Here is a 14,893-nt window from a genome sequence, read left to right as displayed (position 1 = left end):
CAAATGAGTGATGAGCAACAGATTGCTCAATGGAACATACCTACGTAATGTGCTGTAGAATGCCTTGCCGAATTAACTGTTCACACTGTAGCTTCGGTAGATAGTGCTGACTGTTTTTCTTGAGCAGTACAATCTCTCCATTTTCCAGCTCAAACTTCCCGTAATCGGTCAAACAACGAACCTCGATATAGAGCGATTTCGGTGGTTTAATGTCGTTCGTCAGATTCAGCCCGTACCCATCGTGGATGGAGGCCATATATTCGGCGAGTATTTTCGAGTATTTGTTGAACCACACCGATTCCGGTTCGTTGATGCAGGCCTTAATTTCCGGCGGCAAAATCGGGCCCACGTGCCATCGGAGACGCTTCAAACGGAACAAACGGTTCGCAAGGTACGCCAGCGCACATCGTTTCTGCCGTTTTATCAGATTGTGCCGGTACATAACGAGGGGCAGAAATTTCCGATCACCTGTTTGATTGAACGTTGTACTGTGTGGTGCAGGAAGAATTGAATGTAAGGATGAGACAGCGAATTAGTTTATGCTATCGGTAGAACAATTAAACAAACATCTTACGCATGCAAATAGTTCTCTTGGTATATCTTTGTTATGTCCTCCAGTACTGACCGCACGCCATCGTCCTGGAAAATGGCAAAGAAAAGGGCAATTTGAATCCGATCGTAACTCACTTTGCACAGGTGTTTACACACGTTAAATGGTGGTATGGGATCGGTCGAACGTTCGTACTCTTTTAATAATTCAAACCCTTTATCGGTCGACATTACTTCGGTGCTGGTTATTATAACTGAAAGTGAGAAAATAAAAAAAAACACACAAATTGGCGGCAAAATGTCTGTTGTGACAGCAAAATACGACCGGCACCGATGAAATACACTGCAACATCTAAACCACTAAAAAGGTCATAAATTGAGCCATAATTTGCCGTAAATACCAAATGTTGCTAAAGAAACACACAAAATATAGCAATGTTAAAGGAATATATTTAAATTAGAATATTACTCAAAAAGCGAATTTTCTTTTGCAGTTGCACAATTGAAGAGCAGAAAGTGGCGTAATGTAGGGATGCACATCCGAACACGATTTTGACAGTTTGCATAATGTAAACAATAACAAATCAGCAGCTGAGTCACGTTTTCACGGTCCTGCTGAACGTTTATCCATTAATGCTGTGTTCGTTACATTTAATCCCGGGAAATTTCCGTGCCTCGGTTCCATATCGTTTGGTGACTCATGCCAAAACAGTTATTATATATTAAAGACATTCCGTCGTAGTAGGATCGTGCATTGATGACTAGCGAAGGGGAAATTCGGTCCATTCTTAGCCGTGCATTGGATGCCGATGAGGCGGGCAAGAAAGATGAAGCCATTGATCTTTATGGACAGGCGGTTGAGAAGATACTCCGGCTGGAGGATCGCGAAAAGCGTGATAAGTTGAATAAATACGCAAAACAGGCACTGGAGCGAGCGGAGGAATTGAAAGGAATCAAGTACACCGGACAGGTGGTACCACAGCCTTCCGTGGGTCATACACCGACAGTACTGCAGCCAGTGCGAAGTAGCGCAGGTTTAGGTATGATCAAATGAACACAAATTATTTGTTCTAAATAAAGCAAAATATCATTTTTCAATTACACAGCTAGTCCTTCGCGTGCCGGCCCCGTGTTGGAGATCAGTGGAAACCGGCATGCCTACACGAGCGAGGAGAAAAAGGTGCTCGAGCATACCTCGCACATTAACGCGAAAGTTTACGTACCCTTCATGGATATCGATCTGCTGGAGAAGTTTCACTTTCCGATGCCATTCACCGATAAGGACGGTTTGCTGGAGCTGGCCCCGAAGCAGAAGCGTGACCTTGTGAACTGGGTGCGCGTCAGTGAGCTGTGCGAAAACCCACAGCTGATTGTTGGCGATCATGCGGACTTCTACAGCATCCGCCAGACGATCGTTTCGGACTGCAGCTTTGTTGCTTCGCTGGCCGTTGCTTCTCAGTTTGAGAAGAACTTCAAACGTCGAATTCTTACCTCCATTATCTATCCGCGCAACAGCAAGGATGAGCCGATATATAACCCGAGCGGCAAGTACTCCATTCGGATGCATGTGAATGGAATACCGCGAAAGGTGGTGATCGATGACTACCTACCGCTCGGCCGATACAATCAGCTGCTGTGTTCGTACTCGAGCAATAAGAATGAGTTTTGGGTGTCGTTGCTGGAGAAAGCGTACATGAAGTTGATGGGAGGTTATGATTTTCCCGGATCGAACAGTGTATGTATGGGTGGATAGGGTGGCGGGTTTGTTAGACCTTGTGAATTGATAATTGAACTTCGCTTTCTTTGCAGAACATCGATCTTCACGCATTGACCGGTTGGATACCGGAACGAGCGTTGGTAAAATCGAACGAACCCGACTTTAACGCGGACGCTGTGTTCGATCGGTTACAGGAAGGACTTAGTATGGGCCGTTGCCTGGTAACGGTAGCCACGGGAGAGCTGACGGATGCGGAAGCGGAACGTACGGGGCTCGTATCCACCCACGCCTATGCGGTGCTGAATATGCGCGAGGTAGATGGCGTGAAGCTGTTGCAGCTTAAGAACCCCTGGTCCCATTTACGGTGGCGCGGTAACTATTCCGAACTGGATGTGGTCCACTGGACGCCGGAGTTACAGCGAACACTCGGGTACGATCCCAAAATGGCAGCCACGTACGACAATGGAGTGTTCTGGATAGACTACCGTTCGATAATGAACTTTTTCGACGTGTTCTACCTGAACTGGGATCCGGCACTGTTCCAGTACACGTACTGCATTCACCAGTCGTGGAGTGCGGGCGTGGGACCAACCAAGGACGCGTACAACGTGGGTGACAATCCACAGTTTAGCCTGACGGTGCCGGCCGGTCGCGGTTCGGTTTGGATACTGCTGACACGCCACATCACAAGCATTGAGGATTTTCGCGAAAACCACGAATACATCACGGTGCTGGTGTACAACAGCAATGGGAAACGCGTGTATTATCCAACCGATCCGCCACCGTACATCGATGGGGTGCGCATCAACAGCCCGCACTACCTGTGCAAGATCCGGCTCGATCCTGGTGCGGAACGTCGTTACACGCTGGTGGTGTCACAGTATGAAAAAACTGCCACCATCTACTACTCGCTGCGGGCGTACAGTAGAACGAAGTTTGAACTGAAACAACTTGGCCCGCGCTATTCGACGGTGGAAAATGTAAGTTATGAATTGTAACGTATTAGAAGGAAAATGGACTGATTTTAGCTTTTTTTTATAAGAGTTCCTTATCACCAAGTTTAGGTATTGATTCAGCTTTTGTATCAACCTAATTGTATCCGTATAAAACTATTTTGATAATGTTATCAGTTTTTTTGTAACAGCTACTACGAAAACGAACTCGATGTCCTAATTTTTTAAAAATATGGCATCCTCTCCTCTCTCTTCTTTAATATGGCATCATATGGCTTGTCCCTTGGAAAAGATGCAAACTGTTAGGTGAAAGTGTTTCTCGAGGTAATTCGCAAATCTTAGCAGCAGGCAAACAATCGGAAATTGTGGTTGCATTTGTTAAGAGAAATTTCTTTCCAATAAAGTGCGACATTGGCGTTTTGTTGGATGACGAGATCTTTGCAGTACAGGGGGGTCTCCAACAACACGTACGCGATGAAAGGTCCTGCTGTGGTTGACGATCGGGAATGCCTGCGAAGATTTGGGAGATGATCACAAAGTGGTTTTCAAAAATTGTTACTTTATCTGGAAGTATTGTGCGAAGAAGGATTTGAGCTTTTAGACTGACTGAACTAGAATGGCTAAGGTTCCGAAGATTCGAACTCATTTTATTTTTGAACTATGGGATTTTTTATGGCTATTAGATGTGGTGGAGATCTGTTTTGGTCTGCAGGAGGAGCTTCACAAGGAAGATAAGTTACTTTATTTTTGAGGTCTAAACGAAGGCCCAGTCGATCATCAAGGACATGACAGAGTTAAGGCACCGGTCAGCTGTGAGACAAGCGTAAGGTTGTCCCGGTAAGATGTTGATGCAATTGTCTAGGAAACTGATTGAACATGAAATTGAAGCAAAATTTATTTCATTCAGTTCTCTTCATCACTTTCATTGCCATGCGCAATCAGTCCATGAGTCCAAGGCAAGGAGCGGTTTTGTTTCTATTGGCTAATCATATTTAACATTTCATATTTGCAGTTAAACGGCGAATGGAAGGGAAAAACGGCCGGCGGTTGCTTGAATCATCCGTTAACGTACAAGAATAATCCACTGTACCGGCTGCACATCGGACCGGCCGAAACGAGCGATCTGGTCATCGAGTTGCGCGGTCCCAAGGTGTACCAGGTGGGGTTGGATTTGACGGTGGTATCGTTGGCGGACGATACCGTCACCGCACCGTTCGTATCGCAAAAAACCGGCGTCTATCGGTCTGGGTTCTGTGTGCTCGATCTCGAAAGTATACCGGCCGGTGTGTACCAGGTACGGCCGTCCACCTTTTTGCCCGAGCAGGAATCGCCGTTCTTTCTGAAGGTGAAATCGACGACGAACGTGGTGGTAGAGAAGCTGCATTAAAACGATGCTACATCGTGCGTTGATCATGTGGTACGTGTTATTTCAATGTGTTACTAGCTTACCCATGCCTAGCTGCTGCCTATTTTAAGAATCGAACGTCCAGTAAGGTATACCATCAAAAGTGTATCGGATTAGAAATGTGTAAATAGTGAAAATAGTTTGTTTGTAAATTGTAACTTTTAATAACGAACGTTAAAAATAAATCAACAAACATAGCTTTAACTCACATTTTGTTTCTTAGTACAGTAACTGATTTGCACTAGAGCATTGGACGTCAAATTTCAACCCAATTAGCACTTCTTATACAACGGGCATTCGATGGTGAATAATGGCATAAGCATCCTTCCAATCAGCATATGTGTTTTCATATGAGAATGTTAGAAAATTTAGTATATTCAGAATGTTATTTTTTTGTGTGTCTTCTAACAATTGCTTGAAGCTATCAAGCACTACAGATACTCGGATTTGCGTGCAGCACCCGTTAGCTTTTGCATGGATCAACACTCTCGCCAATCTGTACTTTCGCTTCATTATAGCAATATCGCACACGTTGTAACCCTCGATATTCGGTACGTTAAGCTGGTCGATCTTGTGGTATGCTAGCAGCTGATGATATATTTCTACCGCGCACCTATCTTCCACCGAGCTTGCTATATAGTGAAAAACGTTCTGTTTCAGCTTCGCGCAGGTGTGTAGTGGATCGAATCCTCTGTCGATCAAACAATGCATCATGACGGCACATCCGTTCGCACCGACGGTGTGCAGTAACGTTTGTCCGTCATCGTTTCTACCATACAGATCGTATGTTCTGTCAAGCAGGTAGTTGAACAGGGACGAAGACGTTACGGGTCGTACATATCCAGTTTGAATGGGTAATTTTTCAATAATACTCCTCAAAAGTTGGTTAGATATGGATAGTTTGATTTTTTGCACGATATAGCTGATGGTGTGAAAATTTGTTCGGTACAACGATTCTTTGAGAATAAATTCAATTGTTCGCACGAAATAGCAATGAACCTCGTCTGGAATTTCACGCAAATTTGTACATGTGTTGTTAGTAGCACTGAACGATTCTTCAACAATATTTTCATCGTTAATGCAGGCGTATTGGTACTGTTCGCAAAGCTTATTGAAAAACAGTCGAAACAGTTTCACGTTCTTCAGTTCCATCGCAAAGGACAGGAAGTCGGATGCATTGTAAGAGTATATACATTCGTTTTCGCAAAATTTGAAAATATCGAAATCAAATTCGTCAAAATCGAATTTCGTTATGAGATTCGAGTGGAAGTCACACTGGTCCATTAGATATATCGCTACATTGTACGCTTTGCGTTCAACTGATAGTTCGAACAGACGTGAACCCACATCGCCAAGAAGTTGGTTCGATGAGTTGGCGAAGGAAATAAAATGTTCCAGTAAACCGAACAGATTTTGCTTTGCACAGTACTCTAACACGGTCAATCTGCTCAGTTCCGCTAGTGGCCTGCGAATGTCAACGTTCTTCTCGTAAAGCAAGTGTTGTACTATACCACTGCTTACTGCACTTAGTACATGCCGGGCGAGTACGCTATCGTTAATGATTATGTCTCGTGATAAACAAAGGCCACAGTGGGCGATTAGACGGTGTTCCAGCATTGTTATTCGATCAAACAGCTCCGCCAAATCGTATGATCGTAACTGGTCCAACCAAACGTCGATGTTGACTTTAGCACCGATTTGTATCAAGTCGCCCATGACGGACCATTGCTTGGAAACAAACGCATAATCCAGGGCACTCCAATGGAAGAGTTCGTCTTTTGCATCGATTTGTTCAGCTGGTATAATATCTAACACATTGTAGAATAAGTAACTGCTAGCCGACGACAACCAATGCAGTATCGTTCGTCCAGTAGCGTCTTTGCCTGGGACAGGATCTAATCTTTGCTCTGAGACGTAGTGAAAAAATAAATAATCTGAATTAGTAGTAAACCTGCATAACAAACTATGTGCGTAGGTTCCTGTGCAGCCTTCAATTGCTATTCGATTGAACATGCAGCGCAATGGGATATGGCTGCCCGATGCCAACATTTTGTACGCCAACATAACATGACGTTTACTACCGAGGCGGGTTCGGTTTTCAAACAACCAACAGGTGGCAAAATATTCCGCGAATAGACGATTGGTAAACCTTGCAGTGCCATCATGATTCGTTGTTAAGAATTCAACCTTCAGCTTACCTACATTGCAATCGCTCGTGAGCTTCAATGCCTCTGTTCGTTCGTCTTGGGTTAGGAAACGATCGGTGTACTGTTTGTCAAGCATAGTGTGCACGGCTAACAAAGCAAGCTGACGTTTCGGCGTGTTTAGTACATCCAGCTTCTTAGTAGTTGCACCAGGTGGCAGTAGTGACTTTCTACTGACACCAAGCTGTCCATCGACAAATCGCTTGAGCACTTGGAAGGTGTCAATGTTTCGTAAGTGCGTTCTTATGCTTCCATGTACCCGCCGATTCTTAAAGCTTACACATCGTTTTATCGCTGGTAGATAGAGACTATACGCCATGTACAGCAGTAGTGGAATGTTCTGATAATACCGCAATGAATTGATAACGACGCTGTTCAGAAAAGGTAACAACAGGTTTTCTGCCTCCTTCTGGACATAATAACGATATCCATTCAAGTGCTGGAGAAGCAAATTATGTAGCAGTAGGTTCGCTTCACAAAACAATGGTTTAAGTCCATACGTTATAGCTTTTGGGAATCGGGTACATCTGTTCCCACGTGACTGAATAGTCGAAAGGAATATTTTGTAAACTCCATCGAATTGTGACAAAACTTCAACAAAACGTAACATTGGAGCCCTGAAGGTAGGTTCCACTTCATCCACTCCATCTAGCATGAAGACTACCTGCGTACGGTTAACCTTTTCCCGGAATAGTCGTAGTTCTATCAGTTGGTTTGATGGTAAGGCGAACTCGTTCGCCTTGCCCTCATCCAGCAGCACCAATCCGTCAGCAAAGGTAAACAGTTTCGCTAAACGATCGGTTTGCCTTCTATCCTCTTGGATATTTTCTAGCGTCAACCTGACATCCACGTGTCGGTCGGTACGTGCCAGACGGTACAGCCGAAATAGCGTTCTTATAACTTCCGTATCGATCGTACTTGGAAGATCGTTGAACGCCAACCAGTCAAACGAGGAACTGTGCTCTGCTGCATTGATGTGCAACACGTACAGCAATGGATCGTGCGCTTGTATATCCCGGGCGAGCCAGGTAAAGTAGGCCGTTTTTCCTGCTCCGGATACATCATCCAAATTTATTATTTTTTCAGCCGTTTTCCGTAGTTCAAAATGGTGTTCCTTTGGCCTTGAAAAGTAGGAATCCCGGTAATGCAAATCACGTAATTGGTGAAAGGGAAAAGAATCCAACTGGTAATATGTTTCGCGCATGTACTCGGTACTTATATCGTAGCAGTCATAGCCGTACCTAGTGGGGTCAATATCACGATAAATGTACCAGGAATGAATTTTGTCATATCTTTGTTGGTGTATGTTGACATTTTCCTTCCCTTGGGTGTCGTTGCTGGTGTCCAGTACATACTTTAAGTGTGCCAAACTGTCGGTCGGCAAAACCATTGCACCGAGCGAAGTGCGTGTGCCAAACAGATGAAGTGTCGCGTACCGTTCGTAAAGTTCCTGCCGACAATTGCTTGTGAGATTCGATACGAGGATCTCGTCGCTATGGTCTATCGTTGACTGCTGCAGTACAATTATCTTTACGTTGGTTCGATGTTTCCATGTAGCTCCGTAGGTTGCAATCCGTCTCTCCAGGCGCTGTAGTGTGGCATAGTCTAGCGTTTCCGCTAGAGCTATTACAATGAGCGAAGCTTGAAATACATCAGTGGGTTGCGCCAGTAGCTGGTCAAGGTGCTGAGTGATCTCTGGTTTGATGCTATCGATAAACACACCCTCACATGATGGTACGAGCGCTAGTGTTTGCGCTATGGTCCACATTTTTAGCACAACATCACCACAGCCACGGTAGTGCAATATGTCACGCGAATAGCTGCTTAAGAGATTCGTGTATAGTCCCGTCATTTTAAGACGATCGCGATAAATTATGAACGTAGAGCATTGCTCCTTCAGTGATTGCAAGTATTTGCATGTTACGGTCCTCAGTATGTTACCGGCATGCATCGTAATATTTAACGCATTTCCAACACATTTTGGGTCGATTGGTAATTTGTTCTGCAGTGCATCCATTAGCTTATCCTGAAGCACGTTAAGAATGGTTTCCTGATCCGTTTTGGATGATGTCTTGCTGAGATGTTTTATTTCCCACAGCGTCTTATTGTGCAATGATTTCTCACCGTGCGGGCAGCACACCAGGATGAACATCTTGTAAAAGTCGGCCAAACGAGTCGTTATTAGCGAATCACGATAGTGGCGATCAAATGGTAGGTGTAATAAGTCTTGATTAATCATGAATTCCTCATTTAAGTAAGAATCACATTTTCCGTTCAGCTTTTGGTATGCCAATTGCAAGAAGCCGTGAAATTTCAATTGCAAAAAGCTGTGTAATTGATTCTTCTTGTAGTATGAGGAAAATTGGTAGCAGGTGTCGGGATTGTCTTTAGCCGGCACTACACGTTCTTTGATAAAATCTGCGAACGCTGTAAACAGTGGATTTTCGTGCGAGATCACTTTACGATGGACAATATGTGAAGCCATTAGCTCTGCTAGGGCTTCCAGGCAAGCTTCTCTCAGTTTTAGGTCGTAATCGTTCAATTTGTAAGGATTAAACCGGTAGCATGTGGAGGACAGTGCGCTAGTAAACGACAAAATGTCATTATTTTCTGGTACCAGCTCGCTGAAACAGTTTACCGCTGCATGATCGAGCCGCGCGTTGGTGCACACAACGTATTTATCATTCTTCAGCCTTCTTTCCAAGGGTTTACGGATATTAAGAAAGGTGATGAAATATTTGGCTATCGAATGTGCATTGCTGTAAGACATTAAGGCTTCCTTCGTAATAATACGCTCCTTTCCTTGTTCAGGCTCGTTAGCGGGTATGTACCAATCCTTCGCTTCTATAAACAATGCATCTGGGGACAAGGACTTCATGGGTTTGTGCCACACAACGACGTCATCGAATTTTCCATCCTCCGAATCGTTTATTGTGATCGTAAAGTCGTCTAGGTCAGCGTCTCGATACAGTTGATAAGCTCGCAACATAATCATCGTTGCTGGCATTAAATGGTTGGGTTCGTTTGGAAAGATTTCCGTGACGCAACTCACGCTTGACGAAGAAACGACACCAGTGGATGTGGTGTTTTTCACTTGATTGGTCCGCGTTGCCATGTTGTTACTGCAACCTGCAAAAGGGATATAGTAAAGCATTAAGCAAAGCAGTTTAAAAATTGTGATTAAAAGTATTCAACCAATCAATTCAATTCAAGTATTAAAAGTATTTAATAATAGTCTCAGTTGAGCGCTTATTATTATTTATTATAATTAATTGTTTAGGTGCGCACATACACATATTGACTAAACGATATGTTCCCTACTGCTGTAAGATCGTTGTTCCCTTTTTGTCGTTATCCCAAGCGAGTGTTTGTCGCATACGCAGAAGAAATAGTTGAGAAAAAATAAATATTGTTCCGAAACGGGAATTCAATCAAGTTGATTTGATCTTTACTTCGAAGCCGATCTAGAAAAAGTAGACGGTACATCATTTCTGCAATGTCTTCATTGATTTCAAAGCCACCATTTTTGATACGGTCTCGATAAAACTATACAACGCAATGAACTTTTTTAAGTGCTCCGTACAAAACATATCCGGCTTGTAAAAATGAATGAATAACTGAATGAATAATTAATAACTCTGAGGGTAAGTAGCAATCATTTAGAATCTGCACAAGGAAGGTGGGCCAGAAGGATTGATATTGCTATTTAACATATGTAGAAGACAACTTAACGAGGATTTACAAGTATTAGAATGTATGACTCAGATGTAATATAACGATGTTTTGCATGGGGACATTGAAGCAGATGATCTAGGTATTCAAAAGTCAGTCAGAGAATGTGCAATAGTCTCGGTCTTGGAAAACAAAACTCACTTGCCAAGATAAGGATGGTTGATAGTTCCTAGAAGTAATGCAGCTGTTTATGAAGCCTCCCTTGTACATGCTCGTAAGCGGGTATGTACCAATTCTTCGCTTCTATAAACAATGCATCTGGGAACCAGGACCATATGAGTGAGTAAATAGCAATCAATTGCGTAGCGATAACTATATATAAGATATTCAAGGGTCCGAGACCATCGTCTAAAAGACAATTCCGTTCGTGATAAGTGGCAGATGCTTTATCAGAGGATTGAGTCATTAAAAAGACATCGGACAACTAACAAGCCAATAAGAGCCTTTTACGCCGTGTACACTGACATAGTAGGCCATGGATTGAATGAATGATGAATTACACTTGTAGCAGTGTAGCAATAGAGGGTTATAGCACTTGAAAAGTAAGTAAATAAGTGTTGGCCACCCTGAATATTTGAACTATAAATGGAGTGGTAAAATGTTTCTATGTGATCTTCTTTATAAATTGTCTATTAGTGCCATATTCTTTTATTCGCATTATTCATTCCACAGCTCTAACAATACACATTGCATACCTTTAGGCGCCACAGGTCAATCGACACAACGAAACTATAACCTTTGATTTAATCGTTCACTTGTTAATGTTCACTTTCTATAACTTTAGAATTTGTACTATGCTCTAAATAGATCCAAGTTGTACCATGAGCACGGATAGAATGGTTCAACTAACTTCAAACACGACTGTTTTAGTAGTGAACAACTAGTTTCCTAATCAGAAGTGAACTAGCAATTTAGAAAACTCTTCAAGCACAAGTATGTACTCGAAAGAAACCTAAAGTCTTCAAGGGTTTTGGCCGAATAGGGAACGAATAGGCAACTTAGTACGTTCGCTTAGATAAGAGATTAGATTAGAGGACTGTTTATCGTGAGTTCTGAAGCTTTGTGATCTTTTTTTTTATTCAAGAAGAACGGCCCGGCTATATTGCAGAGCTTTTTAATATTATCAGTGTTGTTTTAGATTTAACAAATAAATAAGCACAACTGAATAATCATTGAACGGTTTCTCTTTTCCTTCGATGGAGCCATTTTTAGACTGATACTATTTAATGGGACCAGCCCCGTTTGATTGTATTAGTGTCAGTGGAAAATCGACCATTGCCCATTCTGCGTTACGCTTTGGATGGACAAATGAAATTTAGGATAGGAATGAAATTTACGGCGTGTCCGAAAATGCACCTCGCCGGTCGCGCTGCGACACCCAACCGATCATCGTCATCATAATCATCGTGATGGATTAATTTGCCCGCTTGGTGCAGTTTCGAGTTGGACGAAACCAAAAACCAACCTCAAACATGCGCCACACGGTGTGTCCGGAACCGGGAGCTGTAATCTTGTTACGGGCCGCAATCAACGGAAGCCCATCCGGTGAATCGTATTAACTGGTAGAAAATATTGATTGCCACAAACAGCTGGCCGGATTCGTGTGTTTTTTTCTTTTACTTCTTTATAATGGAACCCGGCCCCATCACGCTTTTCAACCGTAATGCGATTGACCCATATCACAGTGCGGGACGGGCTTTTCGACGGGATGAAAGTGGCAACCCCGGAGAAAATGATATTGACTGACTGCTTTTTGATATTTTCGCGAAGCCACAAATGTACAAATGGCGCTGACGGGGTTTGCACAGGATGTGTAAGGGAAGCCGGAGCCACGTAGCGCCCATGCCGGGCTGAAGCTTTGCAATTTATGATGGAAGTCGTTGTCGTCGGGAACGATGTTCGACCCAGCAGAGTACATACATCACGGTATGGGAAGTAAGGGAGATGAACCAAACCGGTTGGATGACGGGTTTTCATCATCGAAAGTATGATTGAAGTACGGTACGGTTCATGCGCTACCGTACGCTGAATTTTCCCATTGATCTCTTGCGCACTTTCTCACTGTCACAGCCATGCGCCCCGGGTACACAATGTGACCGTCTGTTTAACTTTGATGTCTTACACTTTTCATCCGAGCTTTCCGTGGAAACACAATCAACTTACCGGTAGCCGATTGACCCGTGTGCATATGCGCTTACTCGTTTTGCTTCTACGGACGCTAAACGCGGGACACGATGCAAAACGGTTACACTTATTTGTCGCACTGGTCGGAATGACCTGAATCTGTGATGCGATCGGTCATTTCATTTACGTGACATTTCAAACACTTGGTTCAATTTGGTTTTGGGAAAATGATTTTTGGTTGTTTTTTGTTTAATTTAAATTTATGAATTGCAACTATCAATTGTGGTATGACAAAAAAACGGATCATAAGTTTAACACAAAGATTCGTGTTTGGTATTAACCGGTCCAACTGGAATATGAACAAAACAACCATTTTGAACTGGTTATTAAACACAGCTAGAACAATATTTTCATATTTAAGGCTAAAACAACACGCTTATATCAACGCGGAGTTATTATAGTTATCACGAGACGCCTAAAATCATGCAATTTGCACCACTTTATTACGTGCCTAGTGTTCGATGATTAGCAACTTATTAGTGGGTTTAACCAATTTTTTTTTTAAATATGCAGTTTTGTTTGTTAATTTTCACATCAATCACTAAGTAGCACAAACTACTACACATTACAAACCTTTGGGAGCCACTGGTCGTGCGAAACGAATAATTTGACCCAGGGTTCGGTGGTCTTCCGGCTGTGAGGCACTTCGCTGGTAGGCTTCCCTTATTAATTCAATGTAATGGGCTCAAACGCCAAGAACTCAAAAGGGTTGGTCACTTAAGCCGTATGTCCCCAGGTGTATGTTGTACCCTGTAAAAGTGGATGGAATGATTCAAAAAAGTACAAACTCGCGCTTTTTATAGAGCTCGATAAGGTTGTAGTGGTAAACAATCATTTATCTTATCAGCAAAGAATAAAAATTAATGCAAACTCTTCAGTTGAAGTATGTGCTTGATTTTTTATTACTATTCGGTTTGTGTAAAGCCCAAATATTCTTCTCTCTTTCTCTAGCCCAATGCTCGTAAATGACGAACAGTCACATAATCTCCGCAGTAGATGCATTGTGGTGGATCCGTTTTTGCCAATATGTGAGTATGCGGCAAAAAAACCTTGGGGTGGAGATTAACGAGGCGAGAGGCCAACCGGTCACCCTATAGTCTGAGGAAACTTCTCCACTCAAAACACCTGTCGCGACGAACGAAGCTGGTACAATAGAGAACCTATACAGTTCCAGTGCTCACATACGCCTCTGAGACATGGACTTTGTTCAAAACTGATAATCCCCTTTTAGCCGCGTTCGAGAGGAAGATGCTCAGAAAGATCTTTGGCCCCGAGCGTGTGGAAGGACAATGGAGGAGCCGCGACAATGACGAGCTCTATGAGCTGTACGTTGAACTTACTGTCGTACAGCGGATAAGACTCGCAAGGTTCCGGTGGGCTGGTCACGTCATGAGAATGACACCGGACGACCCAGCCCGTAGAGTCCTTTTAGGTCGTCCACATGGACAGAGGAGGCGTGGTATGGCCAAATTGAGATGTAGTGATGGTGTTGATGCGTCTGCCAGCAATTCCGGGATAATGGATTGGCAGACGAAAGTGCTCGACCGTGAGCGGTTTAGAGGACTCCTGCAGCAGGCCAAGACCGCGAAGCGATTGTAGCGCCGGATAAGTAAGGGATTATCCAAAGTAAGTTATATAAGTAAGGGAGCAAGCAAATCTTCTAGAGGATATTTTTCCAACACCGGATAGCCAATATCGTCCGGACCCGCTGAATTTCCTTCACACTTTCTATAAGCCCAGGAAAGCTCTTGAAGCGTAATGTGCTCGAAATGAACACAAAGCGTTAAAGAGTTGTGGTGTTGAGGGAAATATGCTATCAACATAACCTCTGCAGGTAAAAAAAACTGTATGTAAAAATGGAAATTTAAGCTATTCCATTCCGATGCTAAATGCATCATGTAAAGATTAACCTTTAAAAAAACAGGCTCCCGTATACCGTCAGCATAGACCGTACGAGCACGCTCCAGTCCAACGATGATCCATTCGCGCGGTCGTTTGCTGTAATCTATCTTAATTCCTCAACACGTCCCACAACGGTCATTAGGGGGTTGCCTTTTCGCCTCGCGCCATCGTCAATGCTGTCAACGCCGGGTTTGTTACGCTTCCCCTTCCAGGGGAAGGACGTTTTCCGAAAGCTGGTCGAAGAAGC

At 43.4% G+C, this 14,893-nt stretch overlaps 3 protein-coding genes across 3 annotated transcripts; 1 reads left to right on the top strand and 2 right to left on the bottom strand.

The window, feature by feature from the left end:
• Nucleotides 1–40: 40 nt before the first annotated feature.
• Nucleotides 41–780, bottom strand: LOC128708086 (DNA replication complex GINS protein PSF1-like). The gene is made up of 2 exons (XM_053803043.1): nucleotides 575–780; nucleotides 41–488 (listed from the first exon to the last, which is right to left on the bottom strand). The coding sequence occupies exons 1-2, from the start codon at nucleotides 778–780 to the stop codon at nucleotides 41–43; spliced, it is 654 nt and encodes a 217-aa protein (XP_053659018.1).
• Nucleotides 781–1,306: 526 nt separating this feature from the next.
• LOC128708887 (calpain-7-like) lies at nucleotides 1,307–4,606 on the top strand. The gene is made up of 4 exons (XM_053803865.1): nucleotides 1,307–1,589; nucleotides 1,656–2,284; nucleotides 2,359–3,246; nucleotides 4,232–4,606. The coding sequence occupies exons 1-4, from the start codon at nucleotides 1,307–1,309 to the stop codon at nucleotides 4,604–4,606; spliced, it is 2,175 nt and encodes a 724-aa protein (XP_053659840.1).
• A 300-nt stretch (nucleotides 4,607–4,906) lies between these two features.
• LOC128718611 (uncharacterized) lies at nucleotides 4,907–12,748 on the bottom strand. Its single transcript, XM_053812233.1, has 2 exons — nucleotides 12,724–12,748; nucleotides 4,907–9,957 (listed from the first exon to the last, which is right to left on the bottom strand). Exons 1-2 carry the CDS (start codon nucleotides 12,746–12,748, stop codon nucleotides 4,907–4,909), a joined length of 5,076 nt encoding a protein of 1,691 aa, XP_053668208.1.
• Between the last annotated feature and the right edge of the window lie 2,145 nt (nucleotides 12,749–14,893).

This window comes from Anopheles marshallii, chromosome 2 (assembly GCF_943734725.1).
Source record: "Anopheles marshallii chromosome 2, idAnoMarsDA_429_01, whole genome shotgun sequence".
NCBI lineage: Eukaryota > Metazoa > Arthropoda > Insecta > Diptera > Culicidae > Anopheles > Anopheles marshallii.
This window is presented reverse-complemented; position numbering and strand designations above follow the sequence as displayed.

Excerpts from the sequence above, each read along its gene's own strand:
- LOC128708887 (XM_053803865.1), top strand. The coding sequence starts at position 1,307 with ATGACTAGCGAAGGGGAAATTCGGTCCATTCTTAGCCGTGCATTGGAT. Across the intron at positions 1,590-1,655 it reads GCGAAGTAGCGCAGGTTTAG|CTAGTCCTTCGCGTGCCGGC; the intron begins GTATGATCAAAT and ends TCAATTACACAG. Across the intron at positions 2,285-2,358 it reads ATTTTCCCGGATCGAACAGT|AACATCGATCTTCACGCATT; the intron begins GTATGTATGGGT and ends CTTTCTTTGCAG.
- LOC128708086 (XM_053803043.1), bottom strand. The coding sequence starts at position 780 with ATGTCGACCGATAAAGGGTTTGAATTATTAAAAGAGTACGAACGTTCG. Across the intron at positions 489-574 it reads CAAGAGAACTATTTGCATGC|TACAACGTTCAATCAAACAG; the intron begins GTAAGATGTTTG and ends TGCACCACACAG.
- LOC128718611 (XM_053812233.1), bottom strand. The coding sequence starts at position 12,748 with ATGCACACGGGTCAATCGGCTACCG. Across the intron at positions 9,958-12,723 it reads CACGGGTCAATCGGCTACCG|GTTGCAGTAACAACATGGCA; the intron begins GTAAGTTGATTG and ends TCCCTTTTGCAG.